This window comes from Doryrhamphus excisus, chromosome 6 (assembly GCF_030265055.1).
Source record: "Doryrhamphus excisus isolate RoL2022-K1 chromosome 6, RoL_Dexc_1.0, whole genome shotgun sequence".
NCBI lineage: Eukaryota > Metazoa > Chordata > Actinopteri > Syngnathiformes > Syngnathidae > Doryrhamphus > Doryrhamphus excisus.
This window is the reverse complement of record NC_080471.1, coordinates 9,686,085-9,706,031: the sequence shown is the minus strand read 5'-3', so window position 1 is coordinate 9,706,031 and position 19,947 is coordinate 9,686,085. Positions and strand designations below refer to the sequence as shown.

Genomic DNA, 19,947 nt, shown 5'->3' with positions numbered 1-19,947 from the left:
CGCTGGAGCTGAGGGCTGCATGATTTCAACAGTCGTCTGCACGGTTCTAACCAGAAGCATTAGACTCATTTGAGAGACCTTCTGTGTGCTGGACTTGACAGTTTTCTGCTGGATTGCCTGCCTGCTTTTTTTTTTTTGAGTGTCAAGCGCACTTAAGAAAGTTTGTCCCAAGTTGAGTCTTTTCAACCAATGGCTGCTGTGCGTCACATGATCATGGAGTCGTCCGGCTTCCATGTCCTTCCAGCCCACCTGATGGCCTCTGCCATGGAGGAGTTTCCCCAGCAGCTGCCCGTGCCCAAGTGCCCATCCAGGGGCAAGAGCCGCGTCCGCCGACCCCGCGAGGCCCGCTTCAAGACCCAACCGGTCACATTTGCCGAGATCGCTGAGGTGGAGGAGGAGGGCTCCTCGCCACTGGAGGAGGAGCGGGCCCGTCGCTCCTTCTTGCAGTCCTTGGAGAACCTAAGGAGGAGCACTCAGACCCTCCACTGCTCATCAGCTGCCCACCACCACTGCGCCCCGTCCCCCACACAGGCCAGCCTGGACTCCAGTGACTCCGACTCCACCCAGTGAGGGGGTCCGGTGACTTTCTTGAGGCAAACACCGACTAACATATGAACATGCAGTACATAGCTCGGACATGCATCAGTACTGCTGCGTAGACATGAGAAGTGTCTTAGCAACACGCTTTCCTAAATGTATTCCTACTCTAGAGGCCAATTTAAAAGTGGATGTTGTTGCCTTTTAAAGGCATTTTTGTATGGATCCAGATCTTTGATACATGGAATGCTGGTCGCCACTCCACTAAAGTTGTAAATAGCACCGTGCAGTGGCCTGGCAGTCACTCATGACAAAGCTCTGAGAAGAGTTCACGCTCTTGTTTTGTGACTTTAAATGTCTGAAGAAAGAATTCCTTTCTAAAAAAATATTTATTCTTTTGCTTTGTAACTAAATGGAATGTAGATTTTTATCATGCTCTTGACTCGTCGTCTCGGCTGTCACAGAAATTGTAGCATTTATACTGTACTTCATGTTAAATTGTTCAACTTTATATTCATTGCAATGTTTGTCATACGTATGTGAATAAATATTTTCAAATATTTTTACTTGTTTACGAGTCTTGCATTGGAGATGCTCAATCTGTCTATCGGCATTAGAGGAAATGAGGAAACAGATATGTTTGGATTTGTGTGAGCGGATGTGTGACGTGTATGTAAACATTCACTTGCTGACCTATAGGCCTCTCCCAAGGTTGCTGACGTACTCTCCTTATTTCAGCTATTGTTGTTCTCCGTAAAGTTCGACAAGTCTCACCACTCACTGTGTAAGGGATTTTTCGGGTGGCTTGCTTTTGGCCTGGTGTACTTCAAATAAAGCCAGTATCAACTTTCGCCAGTATCCAGGTTTCCCCAAGCCAACCCTCAAACTGTGGTTTTTATTAGCTGTACACTACAATCATCAAAATAGTTAAGAAATACATACAAAATAAAAAAATAACATAAACCTTTTGTTTTTGCTCCCATTTATCATGAGCTGAACTCAAAAGTATAAATGGTAATGGTTTTATTTCATTTTGAACATGCATCAGATTACAATTGAGTGCATCCCATAATCAGTTCCCAGTTCCACATGTCCAAAAGGAGTAGGAAGAAGCAAAGCTTATTAAATTCTACCCCTCCATCTAGTACTTTTACAATCAGTAACTGTTACATTTGTTCACTTCCTGCTTTCCATAATACAGTTTAAGTTTTTTTTTTTGTTTTTTGTTTTTAATAATGCACCTCGTACCGAAGTACGAGGTGATAGCATCCAATGCCATAATGGGTACCATAGTAAGTGTCAATATAATGATATATATAGCACATCATGACTGGTTCAAGACTCTTCATCCTTGTATTTAGCAAACATCAACTGCTTGTATTGTTTCTTGAATTCGCTCATCGTTGTGCATTGTTTGAGTTCCTTACTTATATGCAAGGACTACGGTAAAAAGCCATAGCATTTCAGTATGTGGAATCAAACTATGGAATGGATTGAGTAAGGACCTCAAACAATGCACAACGATGAGCCAATTCAAGAAACAATACAAGCAGTTGATGTTTGCTAAATACAAGGATGAAGAGTCTTGAACCAGTCATGATGTGCTATATACGTATATCACTACAGTAAACCTCGGATATATCGGATTCAATTGTTCCCACTGGTTTTGTCCGATATAAGCGAAATCCGTTATATGCGTATACCAGAAAATGTCCGTTTTACGCATATATCGGATTTATATCCGGTATATGCGTATTTTATCCGTTATAAAAAGGCACTTCCTTGACTATGTTTCCAATGTACCTGGACGCGCAGGCAACGCTGCAAACGCTGCAAATGACGTTGTATAGCGGCCTGTCACGATTCGGCGAATCGGAGCGCCACGATGCGCCCATCCGATATATGCGATGGAAATTTAATGGAAATGCATTGGAACGGCACTGGAGATTTTGTCCGAAATAGGCGAAATCCGTTATAAAAAATCTGATATATGCAATTAATTTTTATTGGAAATGCATTACAGAAAAATCTGTTCTTTTTTATCTGTCCGTTGTGAGCGAATTTCCGATATATCCGAGTCCGATATATCTGAGGTTTACTGTTTATTGACACTTACTATGGTACCCATTATGTCATTGGTGCTCATATCACCTCGTACTTCAGTATGGAACAAAAAATTACAAAAAAAAAAAAAAAGCCTTAAACCGTATTATGGAAAGCAGGAAATGAACAAATGTAACGGTTACTGATTGTAAAAGTACCAGATGGAGGGGTAGGATTTAATAAGCTTTGCTTCTTCCTACTCCTTTTGGACATGTGGAACTGTGAACTGATTATGTGATGCACTCAATTGTAATCTGATGTATGTTCAAATGAAATAAAACCATTACCATTACCATTACTCCACTTGTGTGCCCTAGGTTGGCCACAATAAAAGGCTACTCAAACAGGTGCAGTATAACTGTATTGCTGGTTTAGGTGGTTGAAAACCAGAGCATCCCCAACATGCTCGGTGTGGTTGACATGTCAAGTGAGAAAGCTGTCAATGCATTAGCTTGGATGTTTTCAGCTTCCAAGAATTGTGCACAGATCCTGACAACATGGGACCATACATTATCATGCTACAACATGAGATGATGGATGAGTTTGTGGATGAACGGCTCAACAGTGGGCTTCGGGATCTTGTCACGATACATCTTCACATTCAAAGTGCCATTAATAAAATGCACCTGTGTTTGTTGTCCATAATATATGCCTGTTCATACCATAACCCCACCGCCATCATCGGGTAATCCATCCACAACACAGGGTATGTCAGCCATTCATATTTTCATATTTAGGATGCTTTAGATCGTCATATACTGTATTTGAGGCAAATGGTGGTCACACCAGATACTGAGTGGTTTTCCAATCCCCCTCCAATATAGTTTATCTGCATATTTTGGACTGGCCTTTTATTTTGGCCAGCCTAAGACACACCTGTGTGGTCTCGGTGAGATTAATTATGGATGCTCACTAAACCAGATTTTTGAACAGTATTTGAGAGAGATTGGCCTTTTGTCTACATAGAAAAGGTTTTACATCTTTGACTTCAGCTTAGGAAAAATGGGAGCAAAAGAGCGTGTGGACACCCTTATCATACACTAAACAAACCATTTCCTATTTTGGATGTCAGAGGCCTCAATATTACCAAATGTAAAAACAGGAAGGAAGCAACGGTTAGTTACACATTTTAGAGATGTGCACTATTGAATGAGAGGTTATTATCTTTGGTGCATAATCATAACACACTTAATGTCATCTAACAACTGCATATGCAATTCTCTCTAATATAAAGAATAATGATGGCTTTGAAGGAGCTGCTTATTGATTCCACTCACAGAAGGAAGAACAAAAAGGTAACACTCTAACACCCTAATTGCATTTTAATGACAGACTCATTGACACTATAGAGGCCTATTTGTCGGATGTGCGTACAAAAACAATACAAATATAGGCTGACAAAATGGTGTGCATGGATGAAAATTTCCAAACTTCAAATGCAGTGACCATCTTTGACTGGTGAACTTTGAACCCCGTTAATAAGACTTTTTTGTTTGCTGCATTTAAAGCATCGCTGACCTACATCTTGTTGGCATGTTTTAATGCAAGGTGAGAGTCGGTTAAGTGAGACAACCATTTGAGACGCTCCCTCCGCATCCTTCTTCTCTCGCCTCATCATCCCCCTCTGGTGCTGAAGAAACAAAGTGACGAGGGATTCAAAACAAGGTGACCCACTTGCACCCACTCACCATTTCTTGTGTGGCTTATATTTTAGGCCAGAGATGTGATCGAGTGATCACCAAAAACACATGCAAAAGAATAAACTTAAAAATTCTGCAAACCCCATCAACTACATGAGAGACCCAAGCTTACGTAAAAAATGTAAGTTAGCCATGCCGCCAGGTGGACCACACTTTATGGAATTCATTCATTCATTTCATTCATTTTCTACCGCTTATCCTCACGAGGGTTGCGGGGGGTGCTGGAGCCTATCCCAGCTGTCTTCGGGCGAGAGGCGGGGTACACCCTGAACTGGTCGCCAGCCGATCACAGGGCACATATAGACAAACAACCATTCACACTCACATTTATACCTATGGACAATTTGGAGTCATCAATTAACCTAGCATGTTTTTGGAATGTGGGAGGAAACCGGAGTACCCGGAGAAAACCCACGCATGCACAGGGAGAACATGCAAACTCCACACAGAGATGGCCGAGGGTGGAATTGGACCCTGGTCTCTTAGCTGTGAGGTCCGCGCTAACCACTAGACCGCCGTGCCACCCCTACTTTATGGAATTAATATTTAATTTTTTTTCTTTGTGAAACACTTGGCAGTAAAGATCACTATACTGATACAATAACACTGTAAAGAATGGTCTAAAGGAAAACAATCCTACTGTGGTGTATCATTTATTTACTTACTTTCCCATTTTTTATTTTTTTTATTTTTTTTACTCTATTATACGTTTTTCATATTTTATCATGCAAATGTTGACAGATATTTCTTATAACATATTTTAACTTGCAGCATTGCTTTCGTGCAGTTATTGCTTTTCGTTTGTTTTTTAAAGTACTTGTGCAAGTGTTGCATAACTTATATTTAAAAGTTAAATAGGGGCGGTGCCTGTTGCCGTCGCCTTATGTTGTCGTTTGGTACGCCACATGTGACCGATGGCACATTAAGCCAATAGTGTTTGGGTTAGTGACAGTTCGGCTAATCGCTGTATAGCAACTGCACTTCACTGGACCAATGAGATTGTTATGAATTGAGTTGGCCAATCACGACAAAGGGGGTGGAATTTCGTTCAAGGAGCGCGAACGGTTCAGAATGTCTTGACGATGAGAAAATGGCGACCGCTTAGCAACTTAACAAAATGTTATGCTACATTTTGAGACGTTTTCATGGATGTAGTTATTTCATACGTATCGCGTTGTGTGTCAGACCGATACTGGAGTAAAATGTATCGCTACACGAGTCGCAGTAGCTTCTTCTGAGCCAACTTCGTGCTCGCTTGGTAGCTATATTGAAGTTGCTGTTGCTAATGGTGTTTGCTGAATGACGCATATTTTCGAACGTACATTGAATTGACATTTAGTGGACGGCAATAGGGAGGAACTGCTTGACAATATGGCTTTACAAAACCTCGTGTTTGTCGTCGATGTGGATTACAGAACCCGACTGGACGCCAGAAAACATCTATTGAAACGTGGAATTTTACAGATGTTACTTCACTACGGCTACAGGTATGGGTTTGATAAAGTACGCTGGGGATATAAATTCTTCCAGACGAAGACTGGACGAAGCGCCAGCCTCTTAACGAGGGGGTCTGACTTTAAGGAGCTTCGCTACAAAACATTCGATGACTTCGACGTAGAGTTTGATGCCAGGTTTGACGGCAAAGACAATGACTTCATCCCCCAACAGAAGCAGCCATGCAATCAGTCTGCTTCAGTGCAGACTGCACTCAAAGAAATCTTGCTGGACTTCCAATGGGACCGACCAGACATCACTTCTCCTACGAAGCTGTCCTTGAGGCCCAGAAAGGCGAGCCTATCTGGCAAGCCTTCTCATTCGCAGGAGGACGACCTTTCAAACCACGGGAGAAATGTAGTGTTTATTGTATCAGAGTGTCCACGAAGCTGGATTCAACTGGTTGACTATCTCTCTGCGGGAAACCTTGACATTCATTCAGACTTGTCCGAGAACATTCTATCCAAAGCTGTCCAGGACATGCTAGCCCAGAGGCAGGTCGTGCTGCAGTGGCTTGACAGCACTCCTCATGTTCAGGTAAGTTTTGCTGATATGAAAATATCCAGCCATCAATTTTCATATTGTGTTTGTTCTTGATTGAGCTGACTTTGGGAGAGAGGTTGTCTACAACCTGGAATGCACGCCAACCAATCACAACCATTCACACTTATGGACAATTTAGAGCAGGGGCCTCAAACTCAATTTACCTGGGGGCCACTGGAGCTAGGGTTTGGGTGAGGCTGGGCCGCATCATTCGTTCATTTTCTACTGCTTATCATCACGAGGGTTGCGGGGGTGCTGGAGCCTATGCCAGCTGTCTTCGGGCGGAAGGCGGGGTACACCCTGGACTGGTCGCCAGCCAATCACAGGGCACATATAGACAAACAACCATTCACACTCACATTCATACCTATGGACAATTTGGAGTCACCAATTAACCTAGCATGTTTTGGGGATGTGGGAGGAAACCGGAGTACCCGGAGAAAACCCACGCACACACGGGGAGAACATGCAAACTCCACACAGAGATGGCCGAGGGTGGGATTGAACTCAGGTCTCCTAGCTGTGTGGTCTGTGCACTAACCACTCAACTGCCGTACAGCCTGGGCCGCATCAGGTTTAAAAAAAAAACCCCGCATAAAAACAAACAAAAAAATTGTCTTCAATGCTTGTGCTTCTGCTATACCCTACACTTTTTCAGTGTTTTGGTTCTGTTTTTCCACAAGAAAAGCTCTGATATAACATTCCACTGTTCTCAAATATCTTAACATTTATTTTTCTACACAAAATAAGATGAAAAAACAAACAATTTAAGCTGTCATTTCTGGATACATGATACCTATACAGCATCCATATCAAACTCGTGCAGGCTGCGCTAACATTAAACTTTCATATCAAGGCGAGGGCCTCAAACTAGCGTCCTGTGGGGTGCATTTGGCCCACGGGCCGCGAGTTTGAGACCCCTGATTTAGAGTCTCCAATTAGGGATGCTGGAGAAAGCCGGGGCACCAAGAGAAAGCAAATGTGCACACTGGGAGAACACAAACACCACACATATGTCTAAACACATCGAACCCTCGATCTAGCTCTGAGGCCAAAATAACCACTCGTCCATCGTGTGGCCTGTTGTGCAAAAGTATGTCACCATAATTAATTTTAAAGACTTCTTGAAAGACCATAACACCTGACAGACATCCAGATCAAGTAAAGTTTAAGAGCTCCCCAATGTAAAATTGAAGGATTGAAGGATTGCACAAGAATCGTGAGCTAGAGTCATCCTAACATGCAATCTATCTGCTTTATAAATGATAGTTTTTATCTTTTCTTTCTTTATCTTTTAATTCATGAGCTGCATCAGAAAAAAAAAATCTTTTTGGTTATCCGCAATTGCCCTGGTTCTACCCACTGGCAGCCGACATCACCGGAGAGGCTCGCCGGCTGTCATTCATCAGCTCTCGATCGCAATAATTAATTGATTTTTGTTTTAACTTCTCTTTGTGACAACCATGAATGTACAGTCAATGTAGTGAGAGTTTTTGAGTTGGATTATTGTTGATCTTTTTTTGTCATTTCTGTTATCAAAAGCAGTAATAATGGTGTGCAACCTGTTTATTGTACATTTTCCCCGATGTAATTTTTTTGTTCATTTTGTATGGCTTATTCAACAAATGTATTTCATTATAGGTACACTCACTTGTCAATGAAATCAACTTTTTACTCAGTTCCTGATGGACATCTGTATTTGCCAAATTACAGAACATGCAACGTGAGGACCAGCTAGGCTTTGACAAAATCTCTCAGGTCCTGGCACAGGTTGGTGGCAAAGTGATCCCGTTGGTGGCACTGTTGAGCCCGTCCTCTGCTCAGAAGACAGACGCCGGCATTGGGATTGAGAGCTTCCCGTTCCGGTCCAGTCTAGGATACTTGCTGTGCTCTGAACACCAGCACTGCCTTGCTTTTCCTGCCACGGGGGGCATTCTCTGGCTCAACCAAGGTTGTTGTTTATATCATATGTACTCCATATAATGTTTGAATAACATACTGCAATCAATTTTTACAAAACAAAATACAAACTAGACTTGCACAACATCGAGTGCATAAACATTCCTAGCACCGAAATGTACGCCCACCACTGAATATCTTTAAATTTCCATTAAGGTCCATATAGTACTTACCGACTAGTAAAAAAAAAAAAAAGTCCTGAATTATCGATACTTTTATCCAAGTGATCACCTAATTAGTATTTTTAATCATCTCATTAATAAATAGCAACAAAAACATAATGTAACCATAGTTGGTTGTTTTTTTTTATAGAAAGACATTACCACCTGACCTTTCCTTTGGTGGTACTATAGATACATAGATAGATAGTTGCAGTACCGGGTGGTTATGTAATCCACCCGTTGCCATATCCGTCTGTCCATCCGTTTCCTATGCCGCTTATCGTCATTATGGTCGCGGGGGTGTGCTGGAACAGCAGCGGAACACCCTTTATTGGTTGCCAGCCAATCACAGGGCATGTAGAGTATATTCACATTCGCATTCATACCTATGGACAATTTTGAGTCACAAATTGTCATACACAAACTAAAGAAGATGCAGGATCTCCATGGTGGTATCACAATCATTCACCTGTGTCTATACCCCTCTTTCTCAGGTGGTGTTGCACAGAGCTGTGCTATTACTTTAGAGCCAGTGTCCTGCAGTCAGTGCCCTCTCCCTCAGGGTGTGGAAGTATGTCTGAAGAGTATGCTGCAGGGCTGGGATGCCTCTTCACTGTCACACACCAACACAGAGTCGTGGCTGCTTCAGTGCCCCAGCACAAGTGAGCCAGGAGCTGCTGCTTTCCTTCATATCCTGACGGAGATGTTTGCTCATTCTCTCTCCATGGTGAGAAATCTAAATAGAACTGTGTATAACTTGATGTCAGCTTTTATTGTCCAATTTTAAATTATCTTATCCCCCAGGTTGCTGAGGTGAGCGTTAGTGGCCTGTTGTCCTCGGCTGTCCTCGCTCCGTTGTCCCAATTTTCAGCTCTGCTCACCATCATCCAGCCTGTGATCACTCAGCCCCATCAGCCCATCAACACCCCTGAGCCTATATCCTCCACCACCACAGCAGCAATCTCTGCTGACCTTCCAGAAGTAGTGAGCAGTGTCTTAGGTGTCGTATATGACATGATGGAGCAGGATGGTGACAGTGCTGATGGTAAGGTCAAAGGAAAACCGCACCCTTTTTGGTATTTTGCCCATCATTCACAATTCCTTATGTGAGACATGAACACACATGTCTTTCTGTTTTCTGTGCATTCTAAAGATATAAAAACAGCTAAAAAAAAAAGAGGCAGCTAAGAATGTTAACTGTTCAGCCTCCAAAGCCTACAATTAAAACACCCAACTTCACTTAACTGTCAATGTTTTGTTATACATGCTGTGACCATGTAGTAACAAGCACATTCATGATAACATGTAATTCCTACAGTGTTTGGCTGTACTATAAGCATTAACAGAAAAACATAGAAACCAACACTACACCTACCGTTAACTTACTTTGACAGCTAACTAAAAAACAGAAACACAGCAGCAGTGGCATCAGCTCAAAAATGTACGTTTGGTAGTGGCCTGAGGCATTGTGAGCGTGTGTATGGTGAAGCTAGTCACCAGCTGGCTAGTAGCTTGCCGTTGTGGTGTGGCAAGGTGTCGCAATGCCAGTAAAGTAGCAGCTCTGTGTAACAGTGTTAGTAATAACCTAAATGTAGGTTTTTGCAGAAGCCATTTGGGCAGAATGGTGATGGTTTAATTTATTTTGAACATGTATACACCACATAATACAATTCACAGTTTTACATGTCCAAAAGGAGTCTTCTTTCTCTTTCGGCTTTTCCCTTCAGGGGTCGACACAGCAAATCAATTGCCTCCATCCAACCCTGTCTTCTGCATCTGTCTCATGTCCAAAAAGGAGTAGAAGCAGAAGTAGAAGAAAAGCCTATTTAATCCTACCCCCTATCCATTTTGCATCAATTGCAATACATTTATTCCCCCCCTGTATTCTAAATGTACTCTTTGCTAGTTTAAAATACATAGGAAAATAAGGCAATATAACAATGTTGTAATATAGTTGTCAAGATTCTTAAATTATATAACAGTCATGACAAATATTAATAAATATATAAGAGTTGAATAGTTGCTCCATTACGTGCATTTTTTTTAGTTGTCTCATTTCAGCCTTTTTATCATTTAGAACACACAAAAAAGACAGACGTGTGTTGTCTCACACAAGGATTGTGGATGATGGACAAAATTTCAAATTATTCTATATCTGCGCATATGTTAGTTACTGTTGTATTACTGTTTATATTTTTTTATGTGTCCTGTTTAGATCATCCAAATGATTATATTGTTCCCGAGTGGGCCCAGCAGGAGCTCAGTCATTGCCCACTGACAGCGGGATTGTTGGAGACATGGTTTCCTCATTCAGATCACTCCGGAGTCACTTCCCATTTGATGGAGTCATTGAGGTTATTTGATTTATTCATTTACTTATTATTATTATTATTATTATTATTATTATTGCATGGTTTTAAATGTCAGGATTTGTTTGCCAATGATACTTACACTCTCAGTGTGGTACATACAGTTAAGTATTGATCCTGATGCTGTACTACTTACATTCATTGGCAGGTTGCTCCATGCAGTACCTGACCAAAGAGAAGAAGACGAGTATCTCTCCCATAAAGAGCTGATCAATGACCTTGCAGAGCTGTATCAGACATCAAAGGCTTCTGACAACAAGAGGAGCAAGAAACGTAAGAAAGCTAATTGAACCAAAAAAAGAGAATCCGTTCAAGTATAAAACACAGAGCAGACACCAAATTTCAACCATTACATTTGTCATTTTCCCCGCAGGAGGCCCCCAGCGTACTCCTGTGAAGCAGAAGATGAAGACCATGAGTCGCTCCTTGCAGATGCTGAATGTGGCTCGGCTCAACTTAAAGGCCCAGAAGAGCCAGGCTGACGCAGAACCAGTGGGGTCAGAGGGCAAAGGGGCTGAGAGACAGACCAAGAAACTCTCCAACAACAAAACAAGAGCTGGAGGAGCCAACGTCATAGGTTAATATCCGTGTCACTCTGCAAACAGAGAAGACAATTTCCTATTCATTGTGTGTCCAAAGATGCAGACTGAAGATATTCTTTTTTTGGAAAAAAAATACATATGTATATACCGTATGCATATGAAGTGTCTGGATTCGAGTTTAATTCTGTGTTGGATATTATTACAGTTAAAAGAAAATATATCATCTACATTTCGTATTGGACACCTCACCTCATTGTGGATCACCAGCTAACTGGAGTAATCAAAGTATTTTCTTCCTGTCTCAGCCTTCACTAGTGAAGCCGAGTTGCTGTCTCATCTGAAATCCACTTATGAGAAGACCATTGCAGAACAAGACTCTTCTCTCCTCACTGGTGTTCAGCAGCTTCTGACTGCTGTGAAAACATTCCTCGTGGAAGGACCTGAGCTTCAGGTGAAACGTCTGTCCAGCTATTGCACACATTTAAAGGGGGCCTATAATGCTTTTTCCACTTTTCTGTCCTATAAATGTAGTTAGAATTTTGTATTCTTGTGTTAATCCGATGCCAAATTTTCAGATAATGAGTTTTGCGTATTTGGAAGTGAACCCTGAAAGAATTTTGGGATGGCTCTGAACATTTTCGTGAGAAGCACGAAATGCAGCTGGAATAGGTGCAGATTCGGGAAGATCTAGAAAACTTTCTGCACTGGTTATTGTGTGTAGCTGCTCAATGGGAGTCCACAACTCAATACAAAGGGCCAAAAAATGAGCATAATAGGTCACCTTTAACAATGGATGTGAACAGCATTTTGCTTGGTTGGTCGATAATGAGTGATTAAAGTAAAAAAAATAAAATAATTAAATGAAGCACATTGCTACTTGCATGTGTAAAATTCAGTTTCCCTCACAGGTCAAGACCCTTCAGTTTTCCCAGCAGCACCTTCTTAAGACCAGCAGATCTATCAGGCAGTCGTATGGCTCAGCAGCAAATTTGGAGAGCAAAGTCAGAGAGTGAGTGGCTGCTTAATCCTTATAACTCCCCCAGGATGTGTTAATAGGCTAGCTCTTACATATGGTAATGCGCATTGTGACCACTAGGTGCCAGCTCCAGGCATGGCTCAGGTTGGAGTTGTGCAGACATTTCTCCTCTGAACAGGCTGATTGTCTGGATGCTGAACAGATTGCTGAAGAGGTAGGATGCTCTCTATTATGTATAATATGTACTGTAGCTGCTATTTCATGATTATTAATGCATTTAATTGTTTTGTTTTATTTTTCTATTTAAACCATTGTGGTGTTAAGGTGGCTGAAATGATGAGAATTATATCCCTGACAAAAGACCCCGTGACTCTCACAAGGTTCCTTCAAGATGACGTCCTCCCAGTGTAAGTGTTCCAGTGCAAGGGTCATGTCATGACATGGAGCATTTTAGTCATTTAGCATTAAACCTCACAGCTGTTTTTCTTTAAAAAGACAAATGTTTATCAAGCAGTGCTTTTTCTGTTGTAATTATTTTAACAAAAGTCTCATGGCAGGTTTCTGACAACCATCCCAAGAGTTCTGGCAGACATTTACCACAGTCTGGGCACGCAACTCCCCGAGGCCTTGGTGGCCGTTCTTCCTACAGACTTCTTCAGTGACGAGTCAGTAGCCAAGGACAGTGTTTCTCCTTCAGCATCCTTGGCCTCTCTATCCACACACAGCCTGGCTTCGAACAGTAGCGATCGTCTGCAAGACCTGCGAAATCGCTCAGCTAAAAAACAGAGGTGAGAGGGGCAGGTGCTGCCTTTGTTATATGTTTTTTTTTCTTATGTTAGAATAAACTTATTCAGCAGGTGTTGAATAAGGTGACTTCTCTCTCAGATGAGTGCAGAATTTTAAGCATACATTTTTTTTTTTGAGGAGCAGAATGCTGACCCGTCATCGCAGTATGACTGAATCATCACAGAGTTTACGCCAAATAGAGATGCCCAAAAAGACGACACGAAGTGTAAGTGTAAGATAACTGCTACATGGCTGTTGAGTTACCAAACGTTCACATTTCTAATCGCCAGTGTTACCTTATTTATTTTGTTTGAGCAGTCTAAATCAAAAGCCTGTACTGCTCCGGAAAAAACAGTGGCAGTACCACAACCTCAGAAACAAGAAACACACGGTACAGTATATCCTCTTTGATGTGGGGTAGGAGTCAGTTTTACATTACTATACTGCAACTGTGAGAAACGTACACAAAAGTAAAGAAGGTACATTCCTCAGTAGAGACTTTGGTGTGATTTGTTGTCAGAAGTTACCAAGGTGAGAAGAAACTTGTTCAACCAAGAGATGCTTTCTCCATCCAAGAAGGCCAAACTCCCAAGGAGCCAATCTTTGTCTACTGTGGAAGGACTGAAGCGCAAACGATGTAATGGGTCTGAAGGTAAAATCTGGACCACGGAGCAATTCCTGCACTTTTTATACGCATTTATTTGTACTACATTTAAGTAAGGATGTCCTGATCAGCATTTTTGGCCTCCGATCCTGATGTGATTCTTTTGGCCACAGGTCCGATCAGATTTTGTGTCCCTATCTGATACTTTGACAATGTGTTTTTCAATTATGGAATTAATAATGTTTTTAACAAGTAACTAAAGCGTAAACACAATTACACGTTTTTATAAAACCAATTTCAGAAAAATTTAGAGTGTTTCTAGTAGGGATCGACCGATATGTTTTTTTTTGGGGCCGATACTGATTTTTTCCCTCAATTTATATGGAAAAAAGGTCTCAAGTTGAAACAAATATTTACTGACATGTAAACACTGAACACAGTAGGATTCAGCTCTCTTAAACACACATTTAAACAGCATTATCACTTTACAAAGGAGTAAATATTCAACAATGTGCAAAACATTTCTGTCATAGTTTAAGTTTTATCTAGCATCTACCCCCCTCCCCCCCTGCCTCCACACACAAACACATCACACTGACACAATTTTGTAAGATATATAAAACATTTTTCTCATCATTAAAGTTTGTGTTGTGTAGATATAGATAGATATACATATATATCTGTGTATATATGTATATGTACACACATCGGTGAACCCACACGTGTATCGGCCGATACCAATTCAAGTAAATAACGCAAATATCGGCCCGATCCTTAGTTTCTAGTATTTTTGTAAATACCATGACTAAAACTCTTACAGAGGAGGTTAGCTTACGGTCAGTTTTAAAAACAAAAAATCGGTCTGATACCAACATTTGTAGTCTAACTGTTTATTCTTCCTTTTCAGAGGGGCACAGACTCATAACAAAGAAAGTGTGTGAAACACCCCACCATAAGCAAGGATCCAACAGGCTCCTTTATCGACAAAAAATGGGACGGTAAGTAGCAGATTCTGACAGATTTTGTTCTTTGTGAGCGACGTGCGAAATTTTACTTGTACATTGTAATATATTGTTGCGTTCTGTATATAAAGAAGGTCTGTGCCAAGTGAGGAGTGCATTGTAGAAGAATCACCAGTAAAACCAGCAGGTCAGCAATTGCTTTTACCTTTTCAGTGGCACATATCAGACCAAATATGAACATTTATTATAATAATTATTATTATTTATAATTTTATGTTTGTGACAGAGGTCAGAAGGAGCCCGAGGATAAAGAAGTTTGCTAGGAGACACTCCAACACCTTTTATTCAAGTTCCCAGCCTCGTTCCCGCAACCTGGAGAGGGCGCTCTCTGCTTCCCAGCTTACACTCAGCGAAGGAAAAATTCAAAATGTTAATGTGAAAAAAGTACAGTCACCCATGAGGCTTCTTTTTGGGGCAGCTGAGTCTCCCTGTCGTCCTTCTACCTCTGCGGCAGCAACCAGGACCACCAGGTCTCGGCTCTCCACAGACTCCAGTGTTTTTGAGGTAAGTACAACATCAGACATTGTATCAAGCAAAAAGGGTCCTAGATTAAGTGCTTTCTTCATAAAAGCTATGGATAATAACATTTACACACTAAAATAACGGTGTACACTGATATCTTACCCTGTGTAGAGTCCAGACAAGACACCGGAAAAGAGATGTGAAAAATCCACAAGAGGCCTTTGTCTGAGCACAACCCCCAGAACTCCTCGCACACCTTCTTCCCGGGTGTGTGGTCTCTCTGTCAAGAGTCCTACTGGTCATCCTGATGTGGCTCTGAGAGGCAGTTGTTTCAGATCTCCTGCTAAAAAGACTTTTGTAGTAGAGACAACCTTGAAGCAAAGTCCTTTAAGGAGTCCACTAAAGGGCATTCTCAGAACTCCTGTCAAGACTTCGGAATGTGCCTCTCCCACTGGATTCCATCTATATTCCAAGACTCCAAAAAAGAGTGTTACTTGGTCTCCATCACCAAGAAAATGTGTTGTGCCAGAGGATGTGACATTCAAGATGCCTGAGTCTCCTCGCATGGTGTGTCCTGGTTCACCAAGATTGGTGAGGACACCTAACAAGTTCTACAGCCCTATAAAAAGCCACAGCAAAATAAAGGGGACCCTCAAGACCCCTGAGAAGACCTGTCAGGTAAGCTTACTCAGGATTTCACCGTATTCAAGAAGGGCCGATTTGCTACAGGACAACCCTCAATCCTCTGAAAAAGTAAACACTCAGCTGGAGGCGGTGCCTTTACAAGTGTTTCCAGAAGAAGAACACAGTCTCTTTCCTACAGCCAACACTAGAAGTCAAACCAAGATACTGAGCCCTACTCACCACATGGCTACTCGCTCTGGGCGAACACCAGGTAAAAGTCCAAGCACTGCATCCCAGTCTAAGCAAACAATGACAGCATTAGTAGCCAATTCAACCATGTCTCCAGGAAAGTCCCTGATAGTTGCTGAAACCACCAGTAATAAACCCCAGCCAAGTGACAGTATTACCTTAGCACTGGATACGGACTCTCCATCTACATCTACCGCAATTCTGGAATGCAACTTGCAGTCAGAAGAGAAAAGGGCTGAAAGTTTGCAAATGTCTCAATGTGAGACAAGTTCTCAGTCTGATTCACAAGTCAACACCACCAGTGACGACAGTATTGACATTGTGGATGCGTTAGTTGTAAAGACGCAGTTTAGCGGAGGCCTCAAAATGAAAATCAGCTTTTCCCGCAAACCGTCAAAGTCCAGTGAAGATTTTGCATCAGAAATGCCTTCCTCCAACCCGCACGTACATGGTACACCTGGTCGCAGCTATGGCTTCAGACAGACTCCCGACCGCCAGCAGCGGGAAGCGGCTGCTCGTTTGGGCTACTCGAATGAATTCCAAAGGTTTTCAACTCCCAGAGGGCTATCTAGGCAGCGGCAACAAAAAGGCACAGGTACACCAAAATCTACTTCCTATCAAGTAGAAATGGAAATGCAAACCTCTGGGCTTCCCAAACTTAAATTGAAATGCGACTCTACGAATGCAAGCAATTTGGTCACTGATGACGGACTTCGACTGGGAGCTCAGAGCCCTTCCGTCAGCATTAAACCTTCACCAATGGAGAGCCCATTGGCATTGTTCCCCAAACACAGAGATCCTGGTTGTGTTTCACCATCCTTCTGTACTCACATCACGCCTGCCAAAAGCACACCCAGAAAAGGTGGAGTGGTTCAGACCTACATATGCCAGTCCTACACCCCAACACACCATCCTGCGGGAACCACGTCACCAATTGCAGTTGCAGATGTTTTCCCCATGTCCCCATCCCCTCAGAGTGTCGGAAAGATGACGCCGGACAACCTGAACAGTTGGCCCCGGCGGAAGAGAGCCCACATCAGAGGGGTTGGAGGCAAAGAGCGTTGCCAGAAGGGTGAGCCACTGCTTGAGGAGATGCTGGAGGAAGCTGAGCTTGGCGTGAGCCGGTTGTCAGACATGGACGATACTGATGAGCCCAGCCACAAAGCTCCTCCAAAACACGCATCTCCTCGGTCTCCTGTGGGAGACTGCATGGCAGCTGATCCTATAAGGCCTGAAGAAGAAATTATGTGGACAGCTGGAAGTGGAGACGCCAAGTCCAGTAAGCTACACGTTTGCATATTTTTGGACAGTTCATTAGAGTGATTAACTATTTTCTTTCACAATCCATTGCAATGTAATGACGGCTGGTTGTTTACATTCCAGCAGCAGCGACCCCTCCCCATTCAAAGGTGAGAAAGCCAGTGACAGCGAGTGGGATTTTTGCCCTCACTCAGTCTCCACTGCTCTTCAAGGGCAAACCAGGATCCTCAAGCAAGAGAACACCTCGCCATCAAGGTACAGTTGGTAAAGTCCCGTGGGACTGTTAGGAGGGAGAGGAGCAAACCATGTCGCTGTAGCATAATGAAGCCTCTACTGTGCATTTCTGCCAACAGAGCAAAGTCTCCTTATAACTTAAAACAATTAGTAAATTGATGGGATTTTTTTGCAGTGCGCGTCACACTGCGGAGGAGCAGTCATCACATCGACGCTAGATAAAACTTAAACTACGACAGAAATGTTTTGCACATGGTTGAATAGTTACTCCTTTTAAAGTTGATAATGCCGTTTAAATGTGTGTTTAAGAAAGCTGAATCCTACTGTGTTCAATGTTTACATTTCAATATTTGTTTAAACTTGAGACCTGGAATATTTGTTATCATGGTCATTTTTTCATATAAATTGAGGGAGCAAAAGCAGTATTGGACACAAATATCGGCCAAAGCAAAATCGGCCATCGGCTAAGGGTGGTGGGAAAAAAAACGGTATCGGCATCGGCCCGAAAAAACCATATAGATCGATCCCTAATTTATAGGTCAGAAAAATGGAAAAAGCATAATAGGTCCCCTTTTTAAATGGCGTTCAACTTAATGTGTTGTCACTTTTTGACGTCAACTTGACTCTAACCCACAACTTTATACGCTGACCGTTGCAGACGAAGTGGCAGCCGAGAGGAGTGTGGAAGTCGAAGTGGCACACTCTACCTTCAACCAGCCTATAACACTCTCCTGCACAGGGCAACGTTACAGCAGGAAAAGACTGATTCACTGAGGCCCAACAGAGCACCAGAGGTGAAACATCTTTGTTAATTTGGATGCTTTGGGTTAAATTACGTTTCAAAAATGTTTTTATTGAATTTGTTTTCCTAAAGCTAAAAATGTTCTCATTTCTAATTAATTTCTCTCATTGAATCTGTCAGTTCTGAGCCTAAGTGTTTGAAATGTGTTTATTTATTAGTTGTTTTTTCAAATCACAAAAAGCAATTTTAAGTCAAAGGGAAAGGTTTTATTTGAATGTAAATAATTTGCAGAGTATTTTGTAAATAAATAGTTTTCAACTTTTTTTTCTATTTTTTTTCTTCTTTGATAAACATGTCTTATTTTGACAATCCCATCATTTACTTCGACTAAGACTGCGCGTCATTGGTTGCCATGCAACGATGACCTGAGTGAGTAAATCAGAGCAGTAGAAATTAGCTCAGACCACTGACATGCAATTTAGATACATTTCATAGAGTACAGTAGGATTACTTTTGCCGTTACTTTATATGTCCACAGTGTACATACGCGGATGAAGACATTATGACCGCACCACTGCAATGTGAGAACACATACACAACAACGAACCGGCGACTGCACACAGTGGTCTGACGTGAGAGAAACTAACACATAGCGATTGTGAGGTCTGTTTTTTGTCGAGGAGGCATTTTTGTGATGCAACTGCATTACTTTTTAGAAAGCATATTGTTTTGAGGATCCAAACTCTTTACTTAAGTGGCCCCACCAACCAACTGGAACTACATTCGTTATTGAAATTCAACCAGAACTCTGCTCACGGGATGAAGTAAGTTTACCGTTGATGCACTACACTGCTGATGGAGATGTCATACAACTTCATGTCAAAAATGTCAAAAAATATGAACTCTCCCTTTTAAGGTGAGTGAGTCTTCATGACTATACTTAAGACACTGGGCAAAAAACGGCTTGCATGGTAGAGTATCAAGACGGGAACCACTGCTGAACAGAACATTAAGGCTCATCTCAATTTTGCCAGAAAACATCTTGGTCTGACGAGACCAAATATTAACTTGTTGGAAGGTGTGTGTGTGTCCCATAACTTCTTGCATAAAAGTAACGCCACTTGTCAGAAAAAAAAACATACCCACAGTAAAATATGGTGGTGGTAGTGTCATGGTGTGGGACTGTTTTGCTGCTTCTGGACCTGGAAGACTTGCTGTGATAAATGGAACCCCCGAAGGACAATGTCAGCAATCTGTTTCAAACGGGTACTGCAGCTAGACAATGATCAAAAATCTCTGAAAGGCTGAAGAAAAACAAAATGAGGACTTTTGAGTGGGCTAGTCAAAGTTCTGATCTGAATCCTATTGGAATGCTGTGACATGACCTTAAAAAGGCGCTTCATGCTGGAAAACCTTCCAATGTGGCTCAAGTAAAACAATTATGAGTGGACCAAGATTCAAGATTCAAAGCACTGCAAGAGACTCATTGCAAGTTACTGCAAAGGGTGGCCTTACCAGTTATTAGGTTTAGGGGGTAATTTTTTCACACAGGGCTATGTAGGTTTGATTTCTTTTCTGCC

The 19,947-nt window shown here is 42.0% G+C and overlaps 2 protein-coding genes across 4 annotated transcripts; both read left to right on the top strand.

Moving 5' to 3' along the window:
* Positions 1-24: 24 nt before the first annotated feature.
* c6h11orf96 (chromosome 6 C11orf96 homolog) lies at positions 25-1,099 on the top strand. The gene has a single exon (XM_058075641.1). The coding sequence runs from the start codon at positions 190-192 to the stop codon at positions 568-570; it is 381 nt and encodes a 126-aa protein (XP_057931624.1). The 5' UTR covers positions 25-189; the 3' UTR covers positions 571-1,099.
* Positions 1,100-5,211: 4,112 nt separating this feature from the next.
* ticrr (TopBP1-interacting, checkpoint, and replication regulator) lies at positions 5,212-18,675 on the top strand. 3 transcript variants are annotated; one of them, XM_058075222.1, is made up of 21 exons: positions 5,212-6,371; positions 8,091-8,328; positions 8,992-9,224; positions 9,302-9,542; positions 10,713-10,851; positions 11,015-11,139; positions 11,240-11,443; positions 11,714-11,859; positions 12,317-12,417; positions 12,505-12,598; positions 12,709-12,791; positions 12,942-13,172; positions 13,309-13,396; positions 13,489-13,561; positions 13,691-13,822; positions 14,682-14,772; positions 14,868-14,923; positions 15,023-15,300; positions 15,430-17,410; positions 17,518-17,646; positions 18,284-18,675. In XM_058075222.1, exons 1-21 carry the CDS (start codon positions 5,712-5,714, stop codon positions 18,397-18,399), a joined length of 5,439 nt encoding a protein of 1,812 aa, XP_057931205.1. In that variant the 5' UTR covers positions 5,212-5,711; the 3' UTR covers positions 18,400-18,675. The 3 variants fall into 3 exon arrangements, with proteins under 3 accessions (XP_057931205.1, XP_057931204.1, XP_057931206.1); XM_058075221.1 differs by having other exon boundaries at positions 17,515-17,646; XM_058075223.1 differs by having other exon boundaries at positions 5,214-6,371; positions 13,315-13,396; positions 17,515-17,646.
* The last annotated feature ends 1,272 nt before the right edge of the window (positions 18,676-19,947 follow it).